This window comes from Oncorhynchus mykiss, chromosome 9, assembly GCF_057628025.1.
Source record: "Oncorhynchus mykiss isolate SJ-2025 chromosome 9, ASM5762802v1, whole genome shotgun sequence".
Classification (NCBI taxonomy): domain Eukaryota; kingdom Metazoa; phylum Chordata; class Actinopteri; order Salmoniformes; family Salmonidae; genus Oncorhynchus; species Oncorhynchus mykiss.
The window spans coordinates 48,434,020-48,447,673 of NC_143030.1; the positions used below are offsets into that span (position 1 = coordinate 48,434,020).

The 13,654-nt window shown below is 43.2% G+C and overlaps 1 protein-coding gene across 12 annotated transcripts in view; it reads left to right on the forward strand.

Moving 5' to 3' along the window:
* acot7 (acyl-CoA thioesterase 7) overlaps positions 1-13,335 on the forward strand; it is a 73,928-nt gene extending 60,593 nt beyond the window's left edge. For all 12 annotated transcript variants that reach the window (XM_036988074.2, XM_036988071.2, XM_036988072.2 and 9 more), the window contains one exon: positions 12,892-13,335. In XM_036988074.2, the coding sequence (XP_036843969.1) occupies positions 12,892-12,990 (99 nt within the window). In that variant the 3' untranslated portion in view covers positions 12,991-13,335. The remainder of the gene's footprint in view (positions 1-12,891) is intronic.
* Positions 13,336-13,654: the final 319 nt, after the last annotated feature.

Consider the following 13,654-nt stretch of genomic DNA (forward strand, 5'->3'; position numbering starts at 1 on the left):
CTGAAAGTACCACGTTCATCGGTACAAACAATAGTACGCACGTATAAACACCATGGGACCACGCAGCCGTCATACCGCTCAGGAAGGAGACGCGTTATGTCTCCTAGAGATACTTTGGTGCGAAAAGTGCAAATCAATCCCAGAACAACAGCAAAGGACCTTGTGAAGATGCTGGAGGAAACCGGTACAAGAGTACCGAAAGACTGCTCAGCAAGGAAGAAGCCACTGCTCCAAAACCACCATAAAAATGCCAGACCATGGTTTGCAACTGCACATGGGGACAAAGATGGTACTTTCTGGAGAAATGTCCTCTGGTCTGATGAAACAAAAATAGAACTGTTTGGCCATAATGACCATCGTTATGTTTGAAGGAAAAAGGGGGAGGCTTGCAAGCCGAAGTACCATCCCAGCATCATGTGGGGGTGCTTTGCTGCAGGAGGGACTGGTGCACGTCACAAAATAGATGGCGTCATGAGGGAGGAAAATTATGTGGATATATTGAAGCAACATCTCAAGACATCATTCAGGAAGTTAAAGCTTGGTTGCAAATGGGTCTTTCAAATGGACAATGACCCCATGCATACTTCCAAAGTTGTGGCAAAATGGCTTAAGGACAACAAAGTCACGGTATTGGAGTGGCCATCACAAAGCCCTGACCTCAATCCCATAGAAAAGTTGTGGGCAGAACTGAAAAAGCTTGTGCGAGCAAGGAGGCCTACAAACCTGACTCAGTTACACCAGCTCTGTCAGGAGGAATGGGCCACAATTCACCCAATTTATTTTGGGAAGCTTGTGTAAGGCTAACCGAAACGTTTGGCCAAACTTAAACAATTTAAAGGCAATGCTACTGTTAGGTTCTTATTTTTCAGAATAAATGACTCACGGACACTAGAGAAGCTTTAACCAAGTTGGATTCTTCCCAAAGGTTCTGTACAGCTGTATTCAGACACCAAAACATTTCTCTTCATCACAGTTATATACATCCTACTTAAGACACGCCTTCTCTCCAGTCCTTACATCTTATGGTTCAACAGAAAGAGGGTAACAGGATATCAAACCATTATTACTCCCTTAAGGGAATCTGTCCTCACCCCCTGACCTCAACCCCTCCTTCATCTAATCCACAGATGTCCATCTGTCTCCCCTGTATCAACACGGTGCTCTGCTCCCGTCCCCCAACACATTCCACAGCTATCTGTCTTTCTACAGAGGCCCAGTCTCTTTCTCCTTTGATTATATGCTTCTTTCCTATCATTTATTTAATATCTCAATGTTCAAAATGTCGAATCCAACGCTACCAAATACTAATTGAGTGTACGTAAACTTCTGACCCACTGGGAATGTGATGAAAGAAATAAAAGCTGAAATAAATCATTCTCTCTACTATTATTCTGACATTTCACATTCTTAAAATAAACTGGTGATCCTAACTGACCTAAGACAGGGAATTTTCACTAGGATTAGATGTCAGGAATTGTGAAAAACTGAGTTTAAATGTACTTGGCTAAGGTGTATATAAACTTCCGACTTCAACTGTATATTGTAGTGAACTCATTTTTAAAGTCTACTGTTGATACAAAAATTGCTGGGTCCTGCAAAAAAGGGAGGTGAGTGGACCACTGAATTGTGCATCATGCGATGTAGTTGTTTTCGGTTAATATGTAAATTGTTGTTTTGGGACAATGCAATAAGCTTTTTCACAGTGAATAGCATTCTCTTTGTTTGCTATTGCAAGTGAGACTTCAGAGGCGACAGATTTGACGGGGGGGATGGAAACAGAAAGGAAGGAAACTGATTTGAAAGCGGTCAGTTAGAGGGAGAGGGAAGAAGTCCCGCAGCGCTAGTAAAATGGAACCGCGCGTCTAGCGCTTCCAACTGACTGAACATGGTGTATTGAGGCTGATTTGAGAAGCCATTGAAATTCAATGAGCGCAGCTACGTGGGCAGTTAAGGAAAAACAAGACAAAGGGGAGATATTGTGGCTGACCACATAGTCCTGTATTTGGAGTTCGTAGCTGAGGAGAGCACTGTCTAAAATTCAGGGATGTTGTTAAAGAATCCTGTTCTCTTTCAAAAGTCGGGGTATTTTATGAAAGAATCTGAGAAGGTGTGAAATATATGTGTAACAGACCTTCATTAAGCCAGGCGAGCTCACTCAAGCACTGTATTTGAAATGATTTCAAATCATATTTGAACCCAGATCTGATTTTTGATTTGATTTAACCTTGATGTGTATTGATTGCCTTAAACAAAGATACAAACCACAACACAGTAGTGGTTTGGTCTGTCCAATAAAAACATGAATATAGTTAAGCAATAAGGCCAGAGAGGGTGTGATATATGGCCAATATACCACGGCTAAGGGCTGTTCTTAGGCACGGCGCCACGCGGAGTGCCTGGATACAGCCCTTAGCCGTGGTATATTGGCCATATACCACAAATCCTAGAGGTGCCTTATTGCTATTATAAACTGGTTCCCAACGTAATTAGAGCAGTAAAAATAAATGTTTTGTCATACCCGTGGTATACGGTCTGATATACCACGGCTGTCAGCCAATCAGCATTCATTTAGCAGAATACCACTCCTTTTACTACCAGACCAGATTGCTGTCCGTCATAAGCGTTCATAAAACAGATGAATATAATCTGAAAAATATGGGAAATGCCTCTTGAACGTTATAAAGGGGATTGTTGTGACTGAATAATTTTCTAATCGTGACATCTACATGTGTGGGGGGTTAAACAGTAGAAGGAGATGGTGGTGCAGCGTTATCATTGGTGATTAGGACAAAGCCACCGAGGGAATACCAAACGATGCAGAGACACAGAAAGGATATTTAGCCGAGCACTGGCGTGTCTCATGTAGTTATGCAAATGCACATCAATGGGTGCACAAACACATGCACGCACACACACACTCACATAGACATGCACACACACACACATGGACGATGATGCATGTCAAATCGAATCAAAGTTTAACATGTACACACACACACACTCTCTCTCTCTCTCTCTCTCTCTCTCTGTCCCTGTCTCACACACACTCACACCTCAGTTTCCCATCCTCTCCATAATCATTTCCCCACCGATGACAAAACAATAGCGAGACACATTTCACACGGACTGTTATGAGCTACCTTGTACATTAACAACCGTCAGATCTAGATTTTAATTGGCTTCTCCCATTAGACAAAATGCCACATTATACCTGTTGTGAACTGCAGTGTCCTTTGTTACGTGTGTAATTAGACATAAAACCCAGAAAGAGGGAGCGAGGGAGAGAGAGAGAGAGAGAGGGAGAGAGAGCAAGAGAGAGAGCAAGAGAGAGAGGGAGAGAGAGAGAGAGAGAGAGAGAGCAAGAGAGAGAGAGATGGAGCGTGAGAGAGAGAGGGAGGAAGAGAGAGAGGGGGAGGAAGAGAGAGAGGGAGAGAGAGAAGAGGTAGAGGGAGAGAGAGAGAAAGAGAAAGGGGAGAGAGAGAGAGGGAGCGTGAGAGAGTGAGGGAGAGGGAAGAAGAGAGAGATGAGAGAGAGAGAGATGGAGCGTGAGAGAGAGAGGGAGGAAGAGAGAGAGGGAGAGAGAGAGGGGGAGGAAGAGAGAGAGGGAGAGAGAGAAAGAGAGAGAGAAGAGGTAGAGGGAGAGAGAGAGAAAGAGAAAGGGGAGAGAGAGAGGGGGAGCGTGAGAGAGTGAGGGAGAGGGAAGAAGAGAGAGATGAGAGAGAGAGAGCGAGGGAGAGAGAGAGGGAGAGAGAGAGAGGTAGAGGGAGAGAGAGGGAGAGAGAGAGAAAGAGCGTGGAGAGAGAGAGAGGGGGGGTAGAGGGAGAGAGAGAGAAAGAGAAAGGGGAGAGAGAGAGGGGGAGCGTGAGAGAGTGAGGGAGAGGGAAGAAGAGAGAGATGAGAGAGAGAGAGCGAGGGAGAGAGAGAGGGAGAGAGAGGGAGAGAGAGAGAGGTAGAGGGAGAGAGAGGGAGAGAGAGAGAAAGAGCATGGAGAGAGAGAGGGGGGGGGGTAGAGGGAGATAGAGAAAGGAGAGAGAGAGAGGTAGAGGAAGAGAGAGAGGGGGGGGGTAGAGGGAGATAGAGAAAGGAGAGAGAGAGAGAGAGAGAGCAAGGAGAGAGAGCGAGGGGTAGAGATATTACAGTGCAGTGTTGTATCCTCCGCTGCATGCAAACAGCTTTAAGATAATACAAATAACAAGAAGACATGTGGTGTATAAGATATACCACTTCTCAGACGTTCTTATCAGAAACACCTTACTGTATAGTGAGTTCATACATTATTAGCTTGTGTATGTGATGCCTTGGGGGATTGAACCCACAATCTCTTTTTTGCCCGTGCTATGCACGAGCCACACAGGACCAGGTGTATGTGTATGTGTGGTGAGCCATCGTCTTGACAAAAGGTTGTGTTTGTTATATTCCCTAAGTCCTCCCTGCCTTAACTGTTAGTACCTAATCAGCTGGGCTGTGTGCCATGCAGTCTCTCTGACTACACAGCCTCTGCCCCTTCAGCTTAATTCAATTTGTTCAAGACAGGAACTGTTTAGTGCCCTCTGCCCCCCCCCCCCCCCCCCCCCTCCCCCTACACACACACACACAGACACACACACACACACACACACACACACACACACACACACACACACACACACACACACACACACATATACACACATATCCAATGCCCAGAGCAACAGGACAGCCAGTGACCCAGGAAGGAGTTCCTTCAAGGTCACATGATGTCATCCTTTGGAAGAAAAAACAGCTGAGGCAAAGACAAATGTTTATTTTAGCTGTCAGATGGCCTCAGTGTTGTAGAGAGTGCTTTAGACATGCACCATGTCCATGTTACACTAACTGCTGGCTAATATAGGATCATGTTTTCCTCTTTATTGCAATACAGATTCACCTTTGCAGTGTGTGTGGTGCAGTAGTCGTGTGAAATAATCTAGAAGTGTAGGTACATGTAAATGGTAAGACACATTTCTATTTATGGATTATGTTAATTGCGTAAATTAAAAGGTAAGTACACCAACATGAGTTTTCCATTCATTAAATGTGTAGGGTAAATTTGATTTCAGTTGCACAGAATGATTGTCGAATGGTTAAATCTATGCTTAGTTGTAACGATTTTAGTTGGTGGAAGAAGGAGTAGACCAAAACGCAGCGTGGTACGTATCCATGATAACTTTAATACACTGAATACAAACGAACAAGAGAATAAAGAGAAACCGAAACAGTCCCGTATGGTGAAAACACTGAAACGGAAAATAACCACCCACAAACAAAAGTGAGAAAACAGGCTGCCTAAGTATGGTTCTCAATCAGAGACAACGATAGACAGCTGGCCTCTGATTGGGAACCATACCAGGCCAAACACATAGAAATATAAACACAAGAACAAAACATAGAATGCCCACCCCAACTCACGCCCTGACCAACCTAAAATAGAGACATACAAAAGGAACTAAAGTCAGGATGTGACATTAGTCTGGCAAAATGAGTATGTTTAATTTATACCAGAGATAATAAAATCCTGTGGAGGTTGAAAACTCTTGAAAGATTTTGGAGGAAAGCAGGAGTAGAAGTTAACACAGATAAAAGCTTTAGAGAGCAGTAGTACAGTGATCAGTAATGGTTTCAATTGTGATCAGCTGTGCGGGGGATTTGAGCTCATATGGTTTAACGAGAGATCACCTGGAGAAAATACGTTGGCCACCAATGGCTGCAATCGGCCAATCGTGTTTTTTTTAAGAATACCAATATTATCCCTGATTTAAAGACAACCCATATTTTTCGAAAGAATATTATTGTATGTATAATAATAATATTGTCGGATCTCAGTGGGCATCAGAAAGGAAAGGGTTGAGAACCCTTGAGCTACATATTTTTGGTATATTCTCATAGATAGACGGATTTATTTCACAATTTAAAACAAAATACAACCACCTGTGTGCCACGTTCATCATAGTGAGGAGACCAAGGCGCAGCGTGATTTGAATACATCCTTCTTTTATTAACGAAGAACAAACTAACAAGAATAACAAACCGAACATGACGCTATATACAGTGGGGCAAAAAAGTATTTAGTCAGCCACCAATTGTGCAAGTTCTCCCACTTAAAAAGATGATAGAGGCCTGTCATTTTCATCATAGGTACACTTCAACTATGACAGACAAAATGAGAAAAAAAATCCAGAAAATCACATTGTAGGATTTTTTATGAATTTATTTGCAAATTATGGTGGAAAATAAGTATTTGGTCAATAACAAAAGTTTATCTCAATACTTTTTTATATACCCTTTGTTGGCAATGACAGAGGTCAAACGTTTTCTGTAAGTCTTCACAAGGTTTTCACACACTGTTGCTGGTATTTTGGCCCATTCCTCCATGCAGATCTCCTCTAGAGCAGTGATGTTTTGGGGCTGTTGCTGGGCAACATGGACTTTCAACTCCCTCCAAAGATTTTCTATGGGGTTGAGATCTGGGGACTGGCTAGGCCACTCCAGGACCTTGAAATGCTTCTTACGAAGCCACTCCTTCGTTGTTATCAGTATAAAAGACACCTGTCCACAACCTCAAACAGTCACACTCCAAACTCCACTATGGCCAAGACCAAAGAGCTGTCAAAGGACACCAGAAACAAAATTGTAGACCTGCACCAGGCTGGGAAGACTGAATCTGCAATAGGTAAGCAGCTTGGTTTGAAGAAATCAACTGTGGGAGCAATTATTAGGAAACAAAAGACATGCAAGACCACTGATAATCTCCCTCGATCTGGGGCTCCACGCAAGATCTCACCCCGTGGGGTCAAAATGATCACAAGAACGGTGAGCAAAAATCCCAGAACCACCACAGACCTAGTGAATGACCTGCAGAGAGCTGGGACCAAAGTAACAAAGCCTACCATCAGTAACACACTACGCCGCCAGGGACTCAAATCCTGCAGTGCCAGACGTGTCCCCCTGCTTAAGCCAGTACATGTCCAGGCCCGTCTGAAGTTTGCTAGAGAGCATTTGGATAATCCAGCAGAAGATTGGGAGAATGTCATATGGTCAGATGAAACCAAAATATAACTTTTTGGTAAAAACTCAACTCGTCGTGTTTGGAGGACAAAGAATGCTGAGTTGCATCCAAAGAACACCATACCTACTGTGAAGCATGGGGGTGGAAACATCATGCTTTGGGGCTGTTTTTCTGCAAAGGGACCAGGACGACTGATCCGTGTAAAGGAAATAATTAATGGGGCCATGTATCGTGAGATTTTGAGTGAAAACCTCCTTCCATCAGCAAGGGCATTGAAGATGAAACGTGGCTGGGTCTTTCAGCATGACAATGATCCCAAACACACCGCCCGGGAAACAAAGGAGTGGCTTCGTAAGAAGCATTTCAAGGTCCTGGAGTGGCCTAGCCAGTCTCCAGATCTCAACCCCATAGAAAATCTTTGGAGGGAGTTGAAAGTCCTTGTTGCCCAGCAACAGCCCCAAAACATCACTGCTCTAGAAGAGATCTGCATGGAGGAATGGGCCAAAATACCAGCAACAGTGTGTGAAAACCTTGTGAAGACTTACAGAAAACGTTTGACCTCTGTCATTGCCAACAAAGGGTATATAACAAAGTATTGAGATAAACTTTTGTTATTGACCAAATACTTATTTTCCACCATAATTTGCAAATAAATTCATAAAAAATCCTACAATGTGATTTTCTGGATTTTTTTTCTCATTTTGTCTGTCATAGTTGAAGTGTACCTATGATGAAAAATACAGGCCACTCTCATCTTTTTAAGTGGAAGAACTTGCACAATTGTTGGCTGACTAAATACTTTTTTGCCCCACTGTACCTGCTGGAGTGCGTGCTACGGGTGGGTGTTGTTATGGTGACCAGTGAGCTGAGATAAGGCAACCTTTACCTAGCAGAGACTTATAAATGACCTGGAGTCAGTGGGTCTGGCGACGAATATGAAGCGAGGGCCAGCCGACGAGAGCATACAGGTCGCAGTGGTGGGTTGTATATGGGGCTTTGGTGACAGAACGGATGGAACTGTGATTTATCTGCATCCAGTTTGCTGAGTAGAGTGTTGGAGGCATATTTTGTAAATGACATCGCTAAAGTCGAGGATCGGTAGGATAGTCAGTGTTACGAGGGTATGTTTGGCAGCGTGAGTGAAGGTGGTTTTGTTGCGAAATAGGAAGCCGATTCTAGATTTAATTTTGGATTGGAGATGTTTAATATGAGTCTGGAAGGAGAGTTTACAGTCTAGCTAGGTATTTGTAGTTGTCCACGTATTCTAAGTCAGAACCGTCCAGAGTAGTGATGCTAGTTGGGTGGGCGAGTGTGGGATGCAATCGGTTCAGAAGCATGCATTTAGTTTTACTAGCGTTTAAGACCAGTTGGAGGCTACGGAAGGCGTGTTGTATGGCATTGAAGCTCGTTTGGAGGTTTGTTAAGACAGTGTCCAAAGAAAGGCCAGATGTTTGCAGAATGGTGTCGTCTGCGTAGAGGTGGCTCAGGGAATCATCCGCAGCAAGAGCGACATCGATATATACAGAGAAAAGAGTCGGCCCGAGAATTGAACCCTGTGGTACCCCCATAGAGACTACCAGAGGTCCGGACAACAGGCACACTGACACACAATTGACCGACTGAAATCTATCTGAGAAGTAGTTGGTGAACCAGGCGAGGCAGTCATTTGAGAAACCAAGGCTGTTGAGTCTGCCGATAAGAATACGGTGATTTACAGAGTTGAAAGCCTTGGCCAGGTCGACGAAGACGGCTGCACAGTACTGTCTTTTATCGATGGCAGTTATGATATTGTTTAGTACCTTGAACGTGGCTGAGGTGCACCCGTGACCAGCTCGGAAACCTGATTGCACAGCTGAGAAGGTACGGTGGGATTCGAAATGGTCATTATCTGTTTGTTAACTGGGCTTTCAAAGACTTTAGAAAGGCAGGGCAGGATGGATATAGGTCTGTAACAGTTTGGGTCTAGTGTGTCACCCTTTGAAGAGGAGGATGACCACGGCAGCTTTCCAATCTTTAGGGATCTTGGACGATACGAAAGAGAGGTTGAACAGAATGGTAATAGGGGTTGCAACAATGGCGGCGGATAATTACACATACAGTACCTGTCACACCCTGACCATAGAGAGCCCTCGGGGTTCTCTATGGTGTTTTAGGTCAGGGCGTGACTAGGGGGGTTCTAGGTATTGTGTTTCTATGTTTGTGTGTGAGTATGGTTCCCAATTGGAGGCAGCTGATTATCGTTGCCTCTAATTGGGGATCATACTTAGTTTGTCCTTTTTCCCACCTACGATGTGGGATTTTGTTTCGTATTAGTGCCTATGTGCGCTACGTATTGCACGATCGTTTTATCTTTGTTGTTTTTGGAAGTTTCACTATTAATAAAATGTGGAACTCTACTCACGCTGTGCCTTGGTCCACTTATTTATACAACGGTCGGGACAGTACCAGTCAAAAGTTTGGATACACCTACTCACAGCAATAGAAAACAACTGTTGATGTCTGTATACAATGCTCCAGGCTATGACAATGTCTTCCTGTTCTTTGTTTTGTTATGTGTTATACAGTACCAGTCAAAGGTTTGGACACACCTACTCATTCAATGGTTTTTCTTTATTTTTTACTATTGTAGAATAATAGTGAAGACATCAAAACTATGAAATAACACATATTGAATCAAGTAGTAACCAAAAAAGTGTTAAACAAAGATTCTTCAAAGTAGCCACCCTTTGCCTTGATGACAGCTTTGCACACTCTTGGCATTCTCTCAACCATCTTCATCTGGAATGCTTTTCCAACAGTCTTGAAGGAGTTCCCACATATGCTGACCACTTGTTGGCTGCTTTTCCTTCACTCTGCGGTCCAACTCATCCCAAACCATTTCAATTGGGTTGAGGTTGGGTGATTGTGGAGGCCAGGTCATCTGATGCATCACTCCATCGCTCTCCTTCTTGGTCAAATAGCCCTTACACAGCCTGGAGGTGTGTTGGGTCATTGTCCTGTTGAAGAAATAAATTATATATATGGTACCACTAAGTGCAAACCAGATGGGATGGCGTATCGCTGCAGAATGCTGTGGTAGCCATGCTGGTTAAGTGCACCTTGAATTCTAAATAAATTACAGACAGCCACAAGCAAAGCACCTCTACACAATCACTCCTCCTCCATTCATGGTGGGAACCATACATGCAGAGATAATCCGTTCACCTACTCTGCGTCTCACAAAGACACGACGGTTGGAACCAAAAATAAAAAATTTGGACTCATCAGACCAAAAGGACAGATTTCCACAGGTCTAATGTCCATTGCTCGTGTTTCTTGGTCCAAGCAAGTCTCTTATTATTGGTGTCTTTTAGTAGTGTTTTTTTTGCAGCAATTCGACGACAAAGGCCTGATTCACGCTGTCTCCTCTGAACAGTTGATGTTGAGATGTCTGTTACTTGAAGTCTGTGAAGCATTTATTTGGGCTGCAATTTCTGAGGTGCTGGTAACTCTAATGAGAGCCAGTTTCATCATAGCGCTTGTTGGTTTTTGCAACTGCACTTGAGGAAAGTTCTTGAAATGTTCTGGATTGACTGACCTTCATGTCTTAAAGTAATGATGGACTGTCATTTCTCTGCTTATTTGAGCGGTTCTTGCCATAATATGGACTTGGTATTTTACCAAATAGAGCTATCTTCTGTATACCACCCCTACCTTGTCACAACACTGATTGGCTCAAACGCATTAAGAAGGAAAGAAATTCCACAACTTAACTTTTAACAAGGCACACCTGTTAATTGAAATGCATCCCATTCATTAAGCTGGTTGAGAGAATGCCAAGAATGTGCAAAGCTGTCATCAAGGCAAAGAGTGGCTACTTTGAAGAATCTCAAATATATAATATATTTAGATTTGTTTAACGCTTTTCTGGTTACAACTTGATTCCATATGTGTTATTTCATAGTTTTGATGTCTTCACTATTATTCTACAATGTAGAAAATAGTAAAAATATAGAAAAACCCTTGAATGAGTAGGTGCGTCCAAACTTTTGACTGGTACTGTGTAACACATAATAAAACAAAGAACAGGAAGACATTGTCATAGCCTGGAGCATTGTATACAGACATCAACAGTTGTTTTCTATTGCTCGATCATTAGCCAGCTTTTGACATTCTTTTTAAATGAAGTTATGGCCTGCGTTGCTTTGAGTTGCTGTGGTAGTTTGTTCCACTCATATATATCATGTATATCAAAAGGTGTTCTTACCAGTTAGACACTTACATTTAAATTGGATAGGTAGGTAAGTAGGAGGAGGAAGTGTACAATAAAAGCCATGGGTTGGCTTTGAACCCGTGTGATGTGAGCCCTGATTCATAAGTTCCAGGGGCAGCGGCTTTGACCACTGGGCCACCGCCACCCACTGATTAATAGTTATGTGAAGATGGGTTTGTCATGGCTAAGGACCCTGTAGCTGGATGTGGTGAATCCACGGTGTGCCATCTGTCAACAGGTGCACAAATATGCAGAGTCATGGTAAATTGCACAGTTTTGCCCACGGCATGTTTGTGTGTGTCTATGTGTGTGTGTTTGTGTGCACGGGTCTGTGCATGCGTGTACGCGTTTGTGCATGCATGTATGTGTGCCAACAGCCATGGTTGCAACTGGTTGTTTCAGGCTGTTAATTGATTTTGTATTCGGAGCTTGCAGTGTGAGATTCTATGTGTCATGACATGAACAGTTAGGTGATACAATTTGAAAGAAGTGCACAGCGTATAGGCATTCAGAACTTGCACTCTACAGATGAAACATGATGATTTATTATTAGAACTGTTTATAACCCCTGACATGAACGTTCTGTAACACCTTTATGAACTTTATAGTAACCCACCCATTTTATTCAACATTACTCACTCATTACACAACCAGTGGACTTGATATTTTATTTTATTTAGCCGTTATTTAACTAGGAAAGTCAGTTAAGAACACATTCTTATTTACAATGACGGCCTACCCCGGCCAAGCCCTAACGACGCTGGGCCAATTGTGCGCCGCCCTATGGGACTTCCAACTACAGACGGTTGTGATACAGCCTGAAATCAACACGGGTCTGTAATGATGCCTCTAGCACTGAGATGTAGTGCCTTAGACCGCTGCGCCACTCGGGAGAACATTTTGATACATGGAGAGACAACATATTATCAGCCTTATCAGAAGATATTATACTTGCTTATACAAACTGAAATTGCTTCAGTTTCACATAGAAATGATACTGAAATAGCTCCAATGTGTAGTGAGCATAACATCAGAGCCACACAATATTCCAGTGGAACTCATGCTAGAAATGTTTGGGGAAATATGCTTCAGTACGAGTGAGGCATGTGTGATGGGTGCATCCATCCATCAATGTGTCACCCTGGCTTGCCTTGTGCACCAGCCTGAGTGAAGTGACAGGATTTGGGTTTTGTTGGTGTGTATGTTCACAGCAGACAGGGAATGCAGGGAAATAGGTCACACACACACACACGCACACATATTGATAGTGTCCCTGTCACTATACACTGTGAGTGGATGGAAGCAACATCCTAGCGATGAAACAGTACCATGTAAGGATATTTGACACTGCTGTAATTGTTGTGTTAGTCGTGAGGTTGTCATGAGGTTGCCAGGCAGCTTCATTAACACTGTGCAGCCAGCGACCAAGTCTTCCCATGATGCAGCCAAGTGCAGCGCGGCTGAAGAAAATAGTCCCACGCAACAATAGTGTCGACAGGGGTGTAAAAGACTTGACAGAAGTGAGTGTGGATGGGGCTCAAAGACACGGTGTGTGTATGTGTATGTTGATCTGGGTGAAACTGTACTAAAAATGGCCGCCTTTCTCTTTCCACAGCTTGAAGGAGATGAGGAGCAGAGGCGTTTTGAGGATGGCAAAATGCGATATCTCCAGAATAAGGCAAAGAGACTGGCAGACAAGGAGCGCCAACAATGACACCACAACCCGGAATACTCCATCATCCAACCCACAGCACTTAGATGGAAAACTTCCCTATCTTATTACTAAACCTAAAACTAAAATAGATGGGGTCTGACTTGAAAAAATGTATGACTTGAAAAAATTCATCATACTCTTCTTGACTTTTTAATGTAAGCTTCATTGCTGCACACCAAAGTGTCTATATGTGTATGTAAAAGAAAGGAGATACGTATGTATCTTTATTTTATCGTCAAAGATTTTTATTTAAGAAGGCTATCGACGATCAGTCTGTGTGCAAAGTTATGGGTCTGTATATGCATTGATAAATACATTTAAAGTAAATAAATACTGTACATGGTAGCCAGATGTTTCTGTCTGTCCTTTGCTTGCTCACTGATGTCCTAGGCCCGGGCTTGCCTTGGCTGAGAGGGCATCCACTAAACATATTTTATGCATTCTGTCGTTCACACAGAAATCAGTCCCTGGCTCGGGGGCTATGACTCTGCTCCTTCCCTCTCTCACTCACTCGCTCTCTTGTCATTTCAGCAAGACATGACACCCACCATCTCAGATTGTTCAGGAATAGTTTTGGTAGTTAGAAACAGATAACATTAGCGTTCCTTGCAACATTATTTTGTTGCATTTTTATTTGAGCTAATTAAGCTAACTAATTACAACC